Consider the following 13,553-nt stretch of genomic DNA (forward strand, 5'->3'; position numbering starts at 1 on the left):
CAAGATGACGCACTTCATCCCTTCAAGAAAAACTCATGATATGGTTCATATTGCTAACTTATTCTTCTAAGAGGTACTGAGATTGCACAAGGTACGAAAGAGCATTGTTTCAGACCTATACCAAGTTCACCAAGTAATTTTGGAGGACACTATGGAAGAAGATGCATGTAGACATGAAGTTCAACTCAACATTTCACCCACAAAAGGACAAATAGATTAAGGTAGTAAATAGAAGCTCAGGGAACTTTTTGTCCACTTAAGGAAGTCAAGCAACATTTGGAAACCATGAACAACCGGTATAAGGAATGAGAAAATACCAAGAGAAGACATAAGGAGTTTGAGTTCGAAGATGAAGTCATGGTGTATCTTCGAAAGGAGAGGTTTTTTGTAGGTGCATATAACAAGTTGAAGATGAAGAAGTTTGGAACTTGCAGGATCATATAGAAGTTTGATTCTAGAAATGCTTATGAAGTGGAGCTACTAGAAGGTGTTGACATTTCGTCGATCTTTAATGTTGTTCTATCTATCTCTACCAATTTCATGGGGCATAGGCCATAAACGATGACATAGAGGCATCATTCCAGATTTAACTACCACAATTAGAACTTGAATAGATTAAACATATCTTGGACAACTAAACTAGATGAAACACTCGAAACAAGGAGTACAAGGAATATCAAGCCAAGTGGAAGAGCGAGCTAGTAGAAAATACAACATGGGTCTTTGAGAATGAATTGGATTGGTTTGGAGCATACTTGGCAACATGCAGGGCACACTATTCAAATAACCCCAAGGGTATGATGCAAGAGTGTCTTGAAAAGCCACATACTAAACCTAAAGATAGAGGCGTGCATGACCTTCTTGAACCTTGTAGAGTCTATGGGGGATATCATGCAGTAGATATAGGACTGGACAATATTTGGATGGGTCGCACTTATTCGCATCCAGTTTTGGACCCTCTTTAAGCACTTAGAGTTAGTGCACACATCACACCAACAATTGGACCTATGAGGCCAATGTGAATCACTTCTAGTGTCTGGACCTGATATTTAAACACCTCATGATTTATGGGAAAGCATCATGAGTAGCTAGGGAGTAGTTAAAGAGTGGTGGTTAAGGGAAGGTAGACTCGAAAGACTTTTGTTTTAGCATTTTCTCTGTAATAAAGCCCATTGTAGCTTGTGCACTAGCATGTAGGGCTAATGGGCCAAATGTGTTGATCATGTGAAGGGCTACGGGCATGCGAGTTTTCTGCATTGGACAATAAAACTCATACTTTTGTTCACATTCAATTTCGCGTTGTGTTTTGTGTATACTTTGGTTTCAAGGTTGGATTGTCCACTCTAGGCCCTCCAATCTTAATTGGATCAAAATCTATTGTTCATATTAGAAAAATGAATTTAATTATGTTCTTTGAAAAATTAATTGATTTGTTGTCCTGTCCGTGCAAGACTAGTTGACTAGTTTTGGTGATTTTGGTGAAATTCAACATAATACTTTGTGGATATATTTCCAAATCTAAATTTGCTCTAAATATTTGGTTGGGGATTACATATAAGGGCATAGATGGAGAGATTTAACGAGGGAGAAACATAGCATGAGATGGAGTGGTAGATATGGATAGTGGTAGATGGAATAGTCATAAAGATATAATGCATTATATAAGATGTAGGTATACTTATGAGGAAATCCACAAGAAAGAGGTAGGGTGGAGAAAGGATATAGACTATGTGGTGGAACACTACTATAAGTAGGGTTGAGATGGTAGAATAAGTAATTGTAAAAGATGAATCAATTATGGAGGGGAGGAGAATGTAGATGCACTAATCATAGTCTATGAAGTGACGTTAGCACTAACAACGTGTAATATCTCTAATCCACATATTTTTTTTATGAGAACCTCACGAATTATATTAGCTAGTTGTGTTGGATTTCTATGATTAATCAAAATAACAAGCTCACTTATAATTTTTAGGTTGGTCATATGACCATCATGATCATAATATTGATTATTGTCAAGGTTGTTCTCAATGCTTGCATCAAAATAAATCTATCCCATTAGCGAGGCATCCATGCAAGGGTTTGAATGAGAACCCCTTAATGCATTAGGATCACAAGTAGCTTGTGGTATAAATAAGATATATGAAGATAAAGCTAAAAAATTCACTTATAAATAAAAAAAATTAGTGGTATATCGGGGCTAAAAGGGAAACCCTAATGGGATAGACAATGGTGTAGAGTGCACAAAAATGATTTAAATAGTGAAATTTAAACCCAAAATATATATCAATGAAATAACAATGAAAGACACAAACCATAGTAATATTACAAAAAAATAGCAATTAGAAAATTTTGATCTAAAATATCTAAATAGTGAAGGTGCATATCCTAAAAAAAAATCCTAGGCCATTGTTGGATTCCATGGGTATGCCAAAAACGTGAAAGAAAAAAAACTTTTCCTCAAATTATTCTAGGCTAATCTAATAAGATGCATACACATAGGAACAAATTAACCTAGATTAATTATTTGTTAGTTGTGGGAGTTGTACTTTATAATAAAATGCTATTGTAAGAAAGTAATTACGAAAGAGCAATATCCCTGTTAATGGGCAAAGGAAGGTTGATCATCCTCAGAATGCTAGGGAGCATGTGGTCTAGAAGGAAGCAAAGGAGGGATGGGTGAAGACCAATTTTGATGGTTCCTCGAGAGGCAACCTTGGCTTGAGTGGTGTAGGATGTGTGGTGAGGGACCATTTGGGCACAATTCTTTATGAGAAAGAAGGAAATCTGGGAGAAACTACAAACAATATTGCAAAGTTTTGCTCAACTTTATTAGGACTAAAATACATAATAGAAGTTAAGGCTATCCATTTGGATTTGGAGGGAGATTCACTAATAACAATGAATGTAATTTGATAGAATGCAATCTCTAATTGGAAACTGAGGAGATGGCTAATACCTATTCATGAGATGATAGAGAAGTTTGATGAGTTTAAAATCTCACAGATGTATTAGGAAGGCAATCGGGTGGCAGCTGAGCTAGCAAAGAAGGCATTCGGTAATATGTGGATGCCATGCCAGAATTTCACAGCGTGGATGATTTCATCTTTTGAGGTGGCAGTGATGGGACATTGGAGTAATTATTATTAATTACCACTTTGTTTTTTGGTTTGTGTGAGCATGCTCCAAGGGCTTGTTCGGACAATGAGTGGTACCCTTGCATTAAATTTGTTAATGCATGAATCCTCTATGAGATTATTCAGGTTAGATTTGATGTTGGATGCATTGATACAACACATGGGGGAGATTACGTGTTGGTTGTTACAATAGACAACACATAGGATGAGCAATGATATGGGTTGGTGATTATGTAGAATTGAGTGGTAGATGCTTTGATATTTTACCTCTTAGAGATTTCAGGTGATTTCAAAAGATGGGAGGTACAAAGTATGATTATGAGGCAACACACTCTTGAAAAATGGACTCCAAGAACATGTGATAGATTGAGGATGGCTATTTAGGCATTCAAATGATGGGGTTTAAGTCAACTGTTTCAAAGTAGGAGTGGTGGTTGTTGAAATCCAGATATGGATATGCTATTAAGGTTAGTAAGCCGAAAGAGACAAATTTTGTTCCTTGGAGAGATCACAGAGAAGAAACTAAAGTGTGTCTTCAAATCAAACCACAAAATGGTGATTCATGTAGTGTAGGGGATCCTTGGGGAAGAATTTACGAAGTCAGAACATAGGCATATAGTGAATACTGACATTTCCACTATGTTTGTGGATACATTGCATGATTTGGGGGAACAAAGGATATGGTGAGATCCTTGTGGAAGGAGTTAGTGAAAAAATGCTACCTGGTGAACCGGAGGATACTATCGAGAATGTGGTTGAAAACAAAATGATCCCTCTACCAAATGATTATTATGTTATATTTTGTCGTGGCAAAGAAATTATAAATTTCCCTCTTATTAATTCAATTGTTCATTTGCTTCTTCTTAAGAGACAAGAGGTGATGGAAAGAAATGTTATTCCTCAAGAAGATGCTTGACTTGGTTACTGGTGCTAGAGAAGGTTGGCTCCAAAACTATCTACCGTTTGAGGGTTTGATCAACGACGATGAGGAGGACGAGCCTTTTGGGGTGGAAATTAAAGAAGAATGCAAGGTTTCGGGGATGGCTCTGCTGAAGGAGGTCAAAGATGTTGCCCATGAGGATTGTGGTCTTAAGTGCTCAATGAACACCAAAATGGTTGAAATGAAGCTCACAAACAAGTGAAGTAGGTGTTTTGATATTTGGGTCCTTGAGATTATAATGTATGTTTGATAGTTACGCTTGGGATTGTATAGATGATAGTCTAGGTGTATGGGTTGGGGTTCACTGTAATTCTTCATTTCGGGCCTAGTGGCCAATTCAAAGGTTAATTCACTATATTGGTTCTTAGTAGTGTCACAAATAGGAGGATTTGATAAACTATGGTTGGGCATTTTGGGGAGCATAATGCTAGCTCTACCAATTGAATGTAAAAACTTTTTTTTTGGAATACAGGTACAACCCCTTAGCTGTTATTTAATATTTTATTTATTTATTTATTTTTTTGCAAAAGAGCAATTTACTTAACTCTATAATTGATGTGAAGTATTACATTTGATGTGGCATAGACTTTGATGTAAAAAGTAGGTATTTTGAATGTACTCTCTATCTAAACTTTTGCGCTAACTTATCACTATATTATGGTCAAGTCCATGTGTCTAGATTATTTTTGAAGGCTTAGATCTAATCTTACTATTTGTGCACTTCTATTTAATTTACTTGATTGCCCATACTTCATCAAATGTAAAGGACTAGTGGTGTTTAGAAACACCTAGGGGAGATGATTGGACCACAATGGTCATGTTCTCCTAGGTTGACCCTCTTAATAAGGATTGACTTTATGATTGTGGAAATAATGGAGGATAACAATCTTTAGGGATGCAAGTGCCTTATAATGATTATGCAATTTTTGATTCCTTTTAATGCACCATTTGAAATGTTCTCCTAATAAATGTTCATTGAATTTGAATGATAATTAATAGTGCTTATGGATGATAAATGAATATAATTGGATTTCTTTGAATTAAGTGTACATTTAGTCGTTTCATAACTAGTGAAATAGGTGGATTTAGCTAATTTGGAATTTTAGGGGTTAGATCCACACATGTGAGATTGATCCAACGTTAGAGAGCAATAATATCTAAGTAGGAAATGCATATTCAAACATAAAGGATGCAATAAATGTTAGGTGCATAGTAATGCATAGACAAAAGAATGAGTAGAAGTAGAGATATGTAAAGAATTGAAAGATGAACTCAACTTCACAAAATTTTATACCATTTATCAATATGTAATCAAAACATTATTCTAAGACAAACCAAACAATTAAATAAAAACATTAACATAAATATATAGATTTCACCATTACACTTGATCAAACTTATTATATCTAGTTATATTAATGATTTAATTAACCTAGATTATTTATGGGGTAGTGACAATGTCCCTTACAAAAATGAAACCCTAGGAGACTCACGAAAATTGAAGATGTCTAAATTTTTAGGGGCCAAATCACCTTAGGCGTTCAAATTTTCTCACCATACCACATATTTTGAGAAAATAATAACAATGCAGGTGTGGGAAATTTTCATCTTCATATCTATCTGTAATGGTGTAGACACAGACCGGGAAAGCCGTTAGAGCAAACTACAATGAGCAGATTTTTACAGTTCATTTTTTGTACCAAGATAACCTGAATATATCCAATAAAATCTGAAATTGGCCATTTGTTTTTTAATGTGAAACCATCTGAAGCAGCGGTGCTGCTTCAAGTAAGAATCCGGAGATTGAAGGTAATTTATATTGGCCTAAACCCACGATTTATTTATTTGCAAAATGATTTAGATCACAGTGTCATTTGAAATATGCATATGTTTATTGATTAAAAAGGAATTCCGAATTTCAAATCTCGGGAGAAAAAGCAGAGGAAAGAGTATACAAAAACCCTGCCCAAATTCCGAGCCGTGTAGGATTTGAAGTTGCTTAGCAAAAATGATTAAATCATTGGGAAAAGAGGTTGAAATTCATTAGAGCCTCTCAATTTTTCGAATAGTTGATTGGGAACGTCCTTCATAAAATGATATTGAGTCTGAAAGAATTTGATGCAAAAAAGAAACGACTCAACAAAATCATTCAATAGCAGAAATAACATTTATTTGAATTATTTAATTTTTAACTGCTTAATCATATTAGAGATTTTGGGTATCTACAATCTATCATTTTGTTGCAACAAGGTTTTTGGATAAAAACTGTGCATAAATGTTTTGAAGCATTGACATCCCTGATCAGTGGCCATTTTTCTTTACAATTAACATTCCAAAAGTTCTGATGTTTCACTCCTGTGACCATTTTTCTTTACAATTAACATTCCAAAAGTTCTGATGTTTCACTCCTGTGAGTATCACGTAGATGCAATGAGTATTGTGAGTATTGAGTGAACCATTAATAACTGTGGAAGATGAGTTCAATATTCATAAAATATAAATTGATGAAGATTGACTCATAAATCATCACATGTATTTTACATAGTCATTACAGTTTCTTTTTACATAGTCATTACAGTTTCTTTAAGTCCTAGATTAGAAGTTTTTTTTCCATGAATTCCACACTAGACTTCCCTTATATGCAATCTATTACACAATACAAAATATTTTGATGTAGAAACTTATTCAACGTTTTCTTGAATTCAATAGATTCTTTCCAGCAGAAAAATCTATCCACGGTCAGGTTTTTGTACTCCCTCTGAAATTGTATTCTTGCTTTCGATGCAGGTTGCAAAAATGTTGGCATGCCTCTGTTTCCCGTCTCTCTCAGAATTTTATGCATCCTTGATCATTTTCACACTTTCCGCCACAGTTGCAGTTTTGGGATAATCTTTTTCATCATATTCTTTTTTATTACTGTCTATTGCCTTTTCTTCATTTTGTTCTTTTCCAGATCTGCTATAGAATTTTTTCTCTTTTCAGGTCTAGCTTCTCCTCCTTCAATTTCAATTATCCCTGCATATGCAAACATAATCTGTAGATTATCCAGTGTTCTCCAAAGCAAATTTACTTGATTCTCCATAGCATCGTTTTCTTGTATTATTAAATCTCCCTTCTCTATAAGCAATTTATTGTTCTTTTGCCACTCTGAGTCGATGTAACTTCCCATTACTTTCCGACCCTGCTCTGGGACCCATCAGCGAATGGATTCTCAAAAATAGTACATATTAACAGAAAATATGGACACAATAAATTATCTAGTGAACTTGAATGACAATTTTTATATATTTTTCCCACTGACAACTACAATTATAGACGTTATAGGTTTCCCTTCTTATCAATTTGCTTAGTATCCTTCTTACTTCAAAAATACATCACGCATAGGTTTCATTGAGTTCTATTATTGAAACTCCTTCGCATGAAATTCTAAATGTGCTTGCCTTATTGTAACATCGTTTCTAAGTATGTGTACGTGTAGAAACTATTCTTTAAATTATTTTGTGTTTCAAATCAATCATAATCGTGTTGTTAAGTGTAGTTAATGGAAGTTCTAAATGTGCTTATCTTATTTGAAATTCTAAACGTGCTTACATTATTATAACATTGGCTCTAACTATGTGCGCATATGTTTAAACTTTTCTTTGATCATTTTGTGTTTCAAATTAATCATAATAGGTTTCATTGAATTTCATATTTGAATCTCCTTTGCATAAATTTCTAAATGTGCTTACCTTATATTGTAACATCGGTTCTAACTATGTGCACATATGTAGAAACTTTTCTTTTAATCATTTTGTGTTTCAAATTAATTGTAATCGTGGTGCAAAAAGTCATATCAATAAAAATTGCGAGTGCTAATCGGCTGCTGATTTCCATATGCTCCTGCATCAAACCCTCATATTCAGAAAACATTGAACATCCCTGTTTAATCTACAATGTGAGATCTTTTAATGCACAGATATGTCTCTTGTTCTCTTGCATATAACTCTTCTTTGCAGCAGGAGGTTCTCTCCATATGAAGCTTTATCTAACTTTCCAGTATAATTCTTATCTTACTTTCAAGTTGCAAATTGCTGACATGATATCTTTTGTACCTTCTTCGTACCTTCCACGTCCTTGATCATTTTTGCACCTTTCACTGCTTCAGTAGTCCTGGGATTGAGAGCTTTATATTTAACGTATTATTATGTATAAACCTCTATTCCCTTTCCCATGGTCTGTTATTTATTACATCCACTGTATGCATTTTCTTCTTCAATTCCAGGTCTAATTTCACCACCTTACATGTCAATTCAGTCTTCACTGACAAAAACATTCTGTAGTATATCCAATGTTTTATTCAAACCAAATCTAGTATGATTTTTCAATATGTTATTTTCCTAGATTGTAAATATGATAATATCCTCTGTTATTGGATTTGGCCAGAATGCTGACTGAACCTGGATCAGTTCGGAACAGGCATGGATCTCAGTCTGTGTCCGGCCTGGATTCTATCTGGGGAACAACCCTGGGCCAACTGAGGGGAATCCGTCCAACAAAACATACAAAAGTCAAAATTTTAATGAAATAAAGCCTAAAACAAGAAAAAGAAAAAGAAAACAAAACCCTAACTAACTCCCAAAACTGACTTCTAAGTCACTAACAACACACAAAACACTTAAGACAAAAGCAGCTAGTGGTGGTGGTACTTGTGCTGCATGTGGTTCAAATGAACTAGCTGATGATGTCGATATTCTCACTGAATAGCAATATGACGATTTGTACTGATTTTCTATTTTCAGTTGCTCTAATATAAACCTTTCTGATTTATCGTTAAGTTTTAACATTTGACAATTGACATTGTATTTAGTTTTGTATATCTTGTATTTATTACACAGCTGAACACAGCCATACAAACCTGGGAAAAAAAAATCAGTGAACTAGTAAAACTGAACCCTGAATAGTAAGTTGGAAATTATCCCATCTTGTCAAGCAACATCTTGTTCTGACTAAATCCATGTATTTGCCTAGGAATATCCAAGCCTGTGCTGATAGCAGTTGACGCAGACATTCAAAAAAGGTCACACCAATAGCCATTCTAAACACACAACAAAATCATCCAATGAACCTTAATATTAAACAATTTTAGATTTTTCCCAATTACCATTCCACAATCATATACATTCTCAGTTTTCATCCTTTCATCAGAATCATGTCTCTATTAGTACACCATAATTACAGTTTCATTGATGTAGATAAGAAAATCCTTCGTATCAAAATCCAACTGGACTTTCCTTATCTCAGAATCAGTCCTGGACTTTCTATTTTCAGTTGCTCTAATATAAACCTTTCTGATTTATCTTTAAGTTTTAACATTTGACAATTGACATTGTATTTAATTTTGTATATTTTGTATTTATTACACAGCTGAACACAGCCATATACCAAACCTGGGAAAAACATGCAGTGAACTAGTAAAACTGAACCCTGAATAGCAAGTTGGAAAATAAACTATCTTCTCAAGCCTCATCTTGTTCTGACTAAATCCATGTATTTGCCTAGGAATATCCAAGCCCGTGCTGATAGTAGTTGACACAGACATTAAAAAAAGGTCACACCAATAGCCATTCTAAATACAGAACAAAATCATCGAATGAACCTTAATATCAAACAATTTTTAGATTTTTCCCAATTACCATTCCACAATCATATACATTCTTAGTTTTCATCCTTTCATCAAAATCATGCCTCTATTAGTACACCATAATTACAGTTTCATTGATGTAGATAAGAAAATCCTTTGTATCAAAATCCAACTGGACTTTCCTTATCTCAGAATCAGTTCTAAGCATGAGTGGTTTTTTCCAATCTTTCTAATTCCTAACTTTAGTAGAAAATCTAGTTAATAAAATTTCAACAATTAATAAAAGGCTTATTTCTTCATTCTTCTGCATCAAAAAAGGATAATGAAAATCCTCAAATCCAATTTGAATCACGAGTTTTAGGATTTTGAATATGTATGTTTTGCTTTAACTATTGAGAACGTTCAGAAACAGTTAAATTATATTAGTCTATGGATGACCAGAGTTGGTCTGAACTCAAGAGTATTGCAATTTACAATAGCTCATTACTGATCTTGAATGCTAAAAGGATCCAATACATGGATCTAGACTTTGGAGGTAAAAGGACCTAGTAAGAGATGGGCAGGCCATAGATGGTTCAAGATATGCAATGCCATACCTTACATAATAGATTAGTTCTTAGATATGCCATTGCTTGATACAGGAATTTTCTAAAAGAGAATAGAAAGGAAAATCACAAGTAATGCTTTGCCCTTAAGGACAGAAAAGTAGATCCTTAAAATGAATTTATTTGAGCAGAATAATGGTCTCCTTCCTTTCAAATTTGTCTTTAACTGCACTGTTGATGTTTGTATAGGGTTTCACAACAATCAGTGCAAGTGCTGGATTGGAGAACTGGTCTTCTTTCTGATCTGGATTGTAAAGCAAAGATTTTATGTTGCTTGGGAATGAAGATATGAGAACTGATATCGACCTTTGATTCTTGACAATAGAGAATTTATGGCAAAGAAAAATAAGAAGGGAAATAAGGGTGCCAATGCAAAGCAGAATGGCAGAAGACTGCCAGCTGCTCCTTTGGAGTCTGATTTGTCTTCATGTGCACCTGTAAGTGAGGATACACCCATGATAGATGCAGATGGTACTGCTACTGAAAAACAAGGAAAATCTATGGATTCTGAACGGGCACCTTGCAAACATTTGGGTAAAGGGGTGAACTGTAGGATTTTTGTAAGACGGATTGAAAATTCTCAAGTTCTGAAGTGCAAGGGGTGTGCAAAATCAAATGAAAGTGATTCTAAAAATAAAAAAGTTAAGAAAGGAAAGAGTAAGAGCTCAACAAAAAAGGGCAGGTCCAGGTCAAATGACATGTGGCAGCCTGAAGATGATTGGCCAAGAAGCACCTGGGTTTGTCTTTCATGTGGCTTTATAGGCTGTGGTAGCATTCCGGACTCATTTGAGAAGGGTGGAAACAAAGAAAATGGACTAAAATTATCCAGTGAAGAGGCAATAGACAGGGGACATGCTTGGCAACATTTCCTTGGTTTAAATCATCCATGCGCAATGCAGTGTGGTGATAGGATATTGTTCAGGTGTTTTCTTTGCAAGTCTACTTTGCAATATGACTTTTCCAAGGCTAGTAACGGAAAAGATAAGGTTATTGATTGTGAGGGCGATTGGAGCCTGTCAATATTACAAGCCTGGAAGGCAGTTCAGGAAAAACTTGTTAAAGAATCAAGCACTGTCAATGGTATTTGTAGTGTTATGAACAAGGAAATAAGGCAGGAGAAGAGTGGAACTGTTCTTATAGAGGACAAAGCAGATGGGTTAGTTTTATGTGGCCGTGTGATCAAAGGTTTGATGAATCTTGGCAATACGTGCTTCTTCAATTCTGTTTTGCAAAATATGCTTGCTTTGGATGAGCTCCGAGATCATTTCACCCAACCAAATGTAGAATTTCTAGGACAGGTATCTCTCTCTTTGAGAAATCTTTACATGGAAACCAGTTTGGAAAGGCAACAAGGTGATAAAGCAAAAGAATTGGATTCCTGCTTGTTGAATGCAAACACTAAGAAGGGCAGGAGAAGCAGGATGCCTCCTACTAGTGGTAAGGGAGTCATCAGCCCAGGTTCTCTTTTCAATGCTATTTGTGCTAAGGCTCCTCGTTTCAGGGGATTCCAACAACAAGATAGCCATGAATTGTTGAAGTACTTGTTGGACAGCCTAAAGACAGAGGAATCAAATGAAAGTAAGCTTCAACGCAAACAGCTGAATAAATCTCCAGGTGAAAGTGATAATGAGCAGTTATCTAGCAGACAGTTCCGGACGCATATGCATACAAATGAGAGGAATAGCCATTCGGATACATTGACATTGGTAGATAGTATCTTTGGTGGTCAGCTTTCCAGCACTGTTCGATGCTGTGTATGTGGCTTTTCTTCTGTCATGCATGAGCCATTTCTTGATCTGTCTTTACCTATTCCAAGAAATGAAATGCCTAAGAGGTCTTCAATCCGAGGGCAGAATAAGTTTGCTTCAGCATCAACATTAGAGAAGTGTTCACCAAAGAAACAGTTGCAAAAGGATGCTAGTAAGGAGAGGAAAAAACAAGGAAAGAAAAGTCAGGTTTCCCCAATGACAAAATCAGAAGCAAAAGAAATGATAGTTTGCTCTGGGAAGTTTTCATCTGCTGCTTCTGTTGAAAATATAATTCCTGATACTCCAAATGGACCTACAACAAGAGGAGATCCTGAACAGCTTAATTGCTTGCTTCCTCTTAAACAATCTGCTGAAGGTCCATGTCAGAGTACTTTTGATCTATCAGAAACCATGGAGCGAATTGAGGAGAGTGATGTAAAAAGCATTGATTGTAATTGCAATGGAATTCTACTTGATAACTCTGAAACGATATCTGTAAAACAAACTTCTAACAATATATCCATTTGCCAGAATGGACATAATGTAGATGAGAATACAATATTTTCCCCGTCAGAGAATGCAATGGTCATGCAATCACATTCTGATTGCCAGGATAGATCTGCAATCTATAACAATGAAAAGAATGGCGAGTTTGAAGAAGAGGATAAGCCTTTCCTAGTTGCTGACAAAGATTTTTATAATGGTCTTAATGCAGGAGAAGGAGTAGGGGTTGGAACTACAAATGATAGTGAATTGTTCACTCGATCGAACACCAGCAAAGACTGTCACAAGCACTTCGATGTGAAGTCTGTACTGGCTATGGACTCCGAGCATGTTCCTATGGAGTGTGATGGGATTGAACTGGTCGATCAAGATACACCATCTAGTGAAAAACAACAAGAAGAAAAATGTGAAGTTGAGAACAATATATGTCAGGAAAATGGAAGACAAGATATATGTGAGGCAGAAACTAATGCTGCTACGGAGAGAAGTAACATGATAAGCACAGAAGTGTTTTCAAATGCAATTGTTCCAATGTCTATTGATGGGTGTTTTACTTCATTCACAAGACCAGAACTTCTTTCAGGAGACAATGCATGGGAGTGTGATGGATGCTCTGCACGGTTTGGAAATGAAAGTTCAAATGACAAAACAGCAAGGTTGGAGGATGCAATTAACATGAAGTTCTCTGCAGCCTTGGACTTTGAAGGTGGACAGGACAAGACAATCCACAAAAGAGGGACACACATTGAAAATGATAAAAATCCTTCTCAATCATGTGCCAAGGAAGATAAGGAGTTTGATGGAACTAAAAAACTCTCAAGTTTGAATGATCAAGGTAGTGGACAGTTATCCAGTCCACAAAAACAACAAATGGGCACAGTAGATTTTGGCAGCTGTGACATAGTGCAAGGTAGTTTTTGCAAATCTTATTTTAGATGAAGTTTCTGCTTCAAGGTGTTTGCAAGTTCTGATGGTTTTTAATAATGTGTCTGTTTT

The 13,553-nt window shown here is 35.5% G+C and overlaps 1 protein-coding gene across 2 annotated transcripts in view; it reads left to right on the top strand.

The window, feature by feature from the left end:
- The first annotated feature begins 5,564 nt into the window (after positions 1-5,564).
- Positions 5,565-13,553, top strand: part of LOC131042060 (ubiquitin carboxyl-terminal hydrolase 2) — a 34,156-nt gene continuing 26,167 nt past the window's right edge. The window contains exons 1-2 of one of the 2 annotated variants that reach the window (XM_057975361.2): positions 5,565-5,886; positions 10,495-13,467. In XM_057975361.2, coding sequence (XP_057831344.1) covers positions 10,638-13,467 — 2,830 coding nt within the window. In that variant the 5' untranslated portion in view covers positions 5,565-5,886; positions 10,495-10,637. The remainder of the gene's footprint in view (positions 5,887-10,494; positions 13,468-13,553) is intronic. The other variant, XM_057975360.2, reaches the window with a different exon arrangement.

This window comes from Cryptomeria japonica, chromosome 5 (genome assembly GCF_030272615.1).
Source record: "Cryptomeria japonica chromosome 5, Sugi_1.0, whole genome shotgun sequence".
NCBI lineage: Eukaryota > Viridiplantae > Streptophyta > Pinopsida > Cupressales > Cupressaceae > Cryptomeria > Cryptomeria japonica.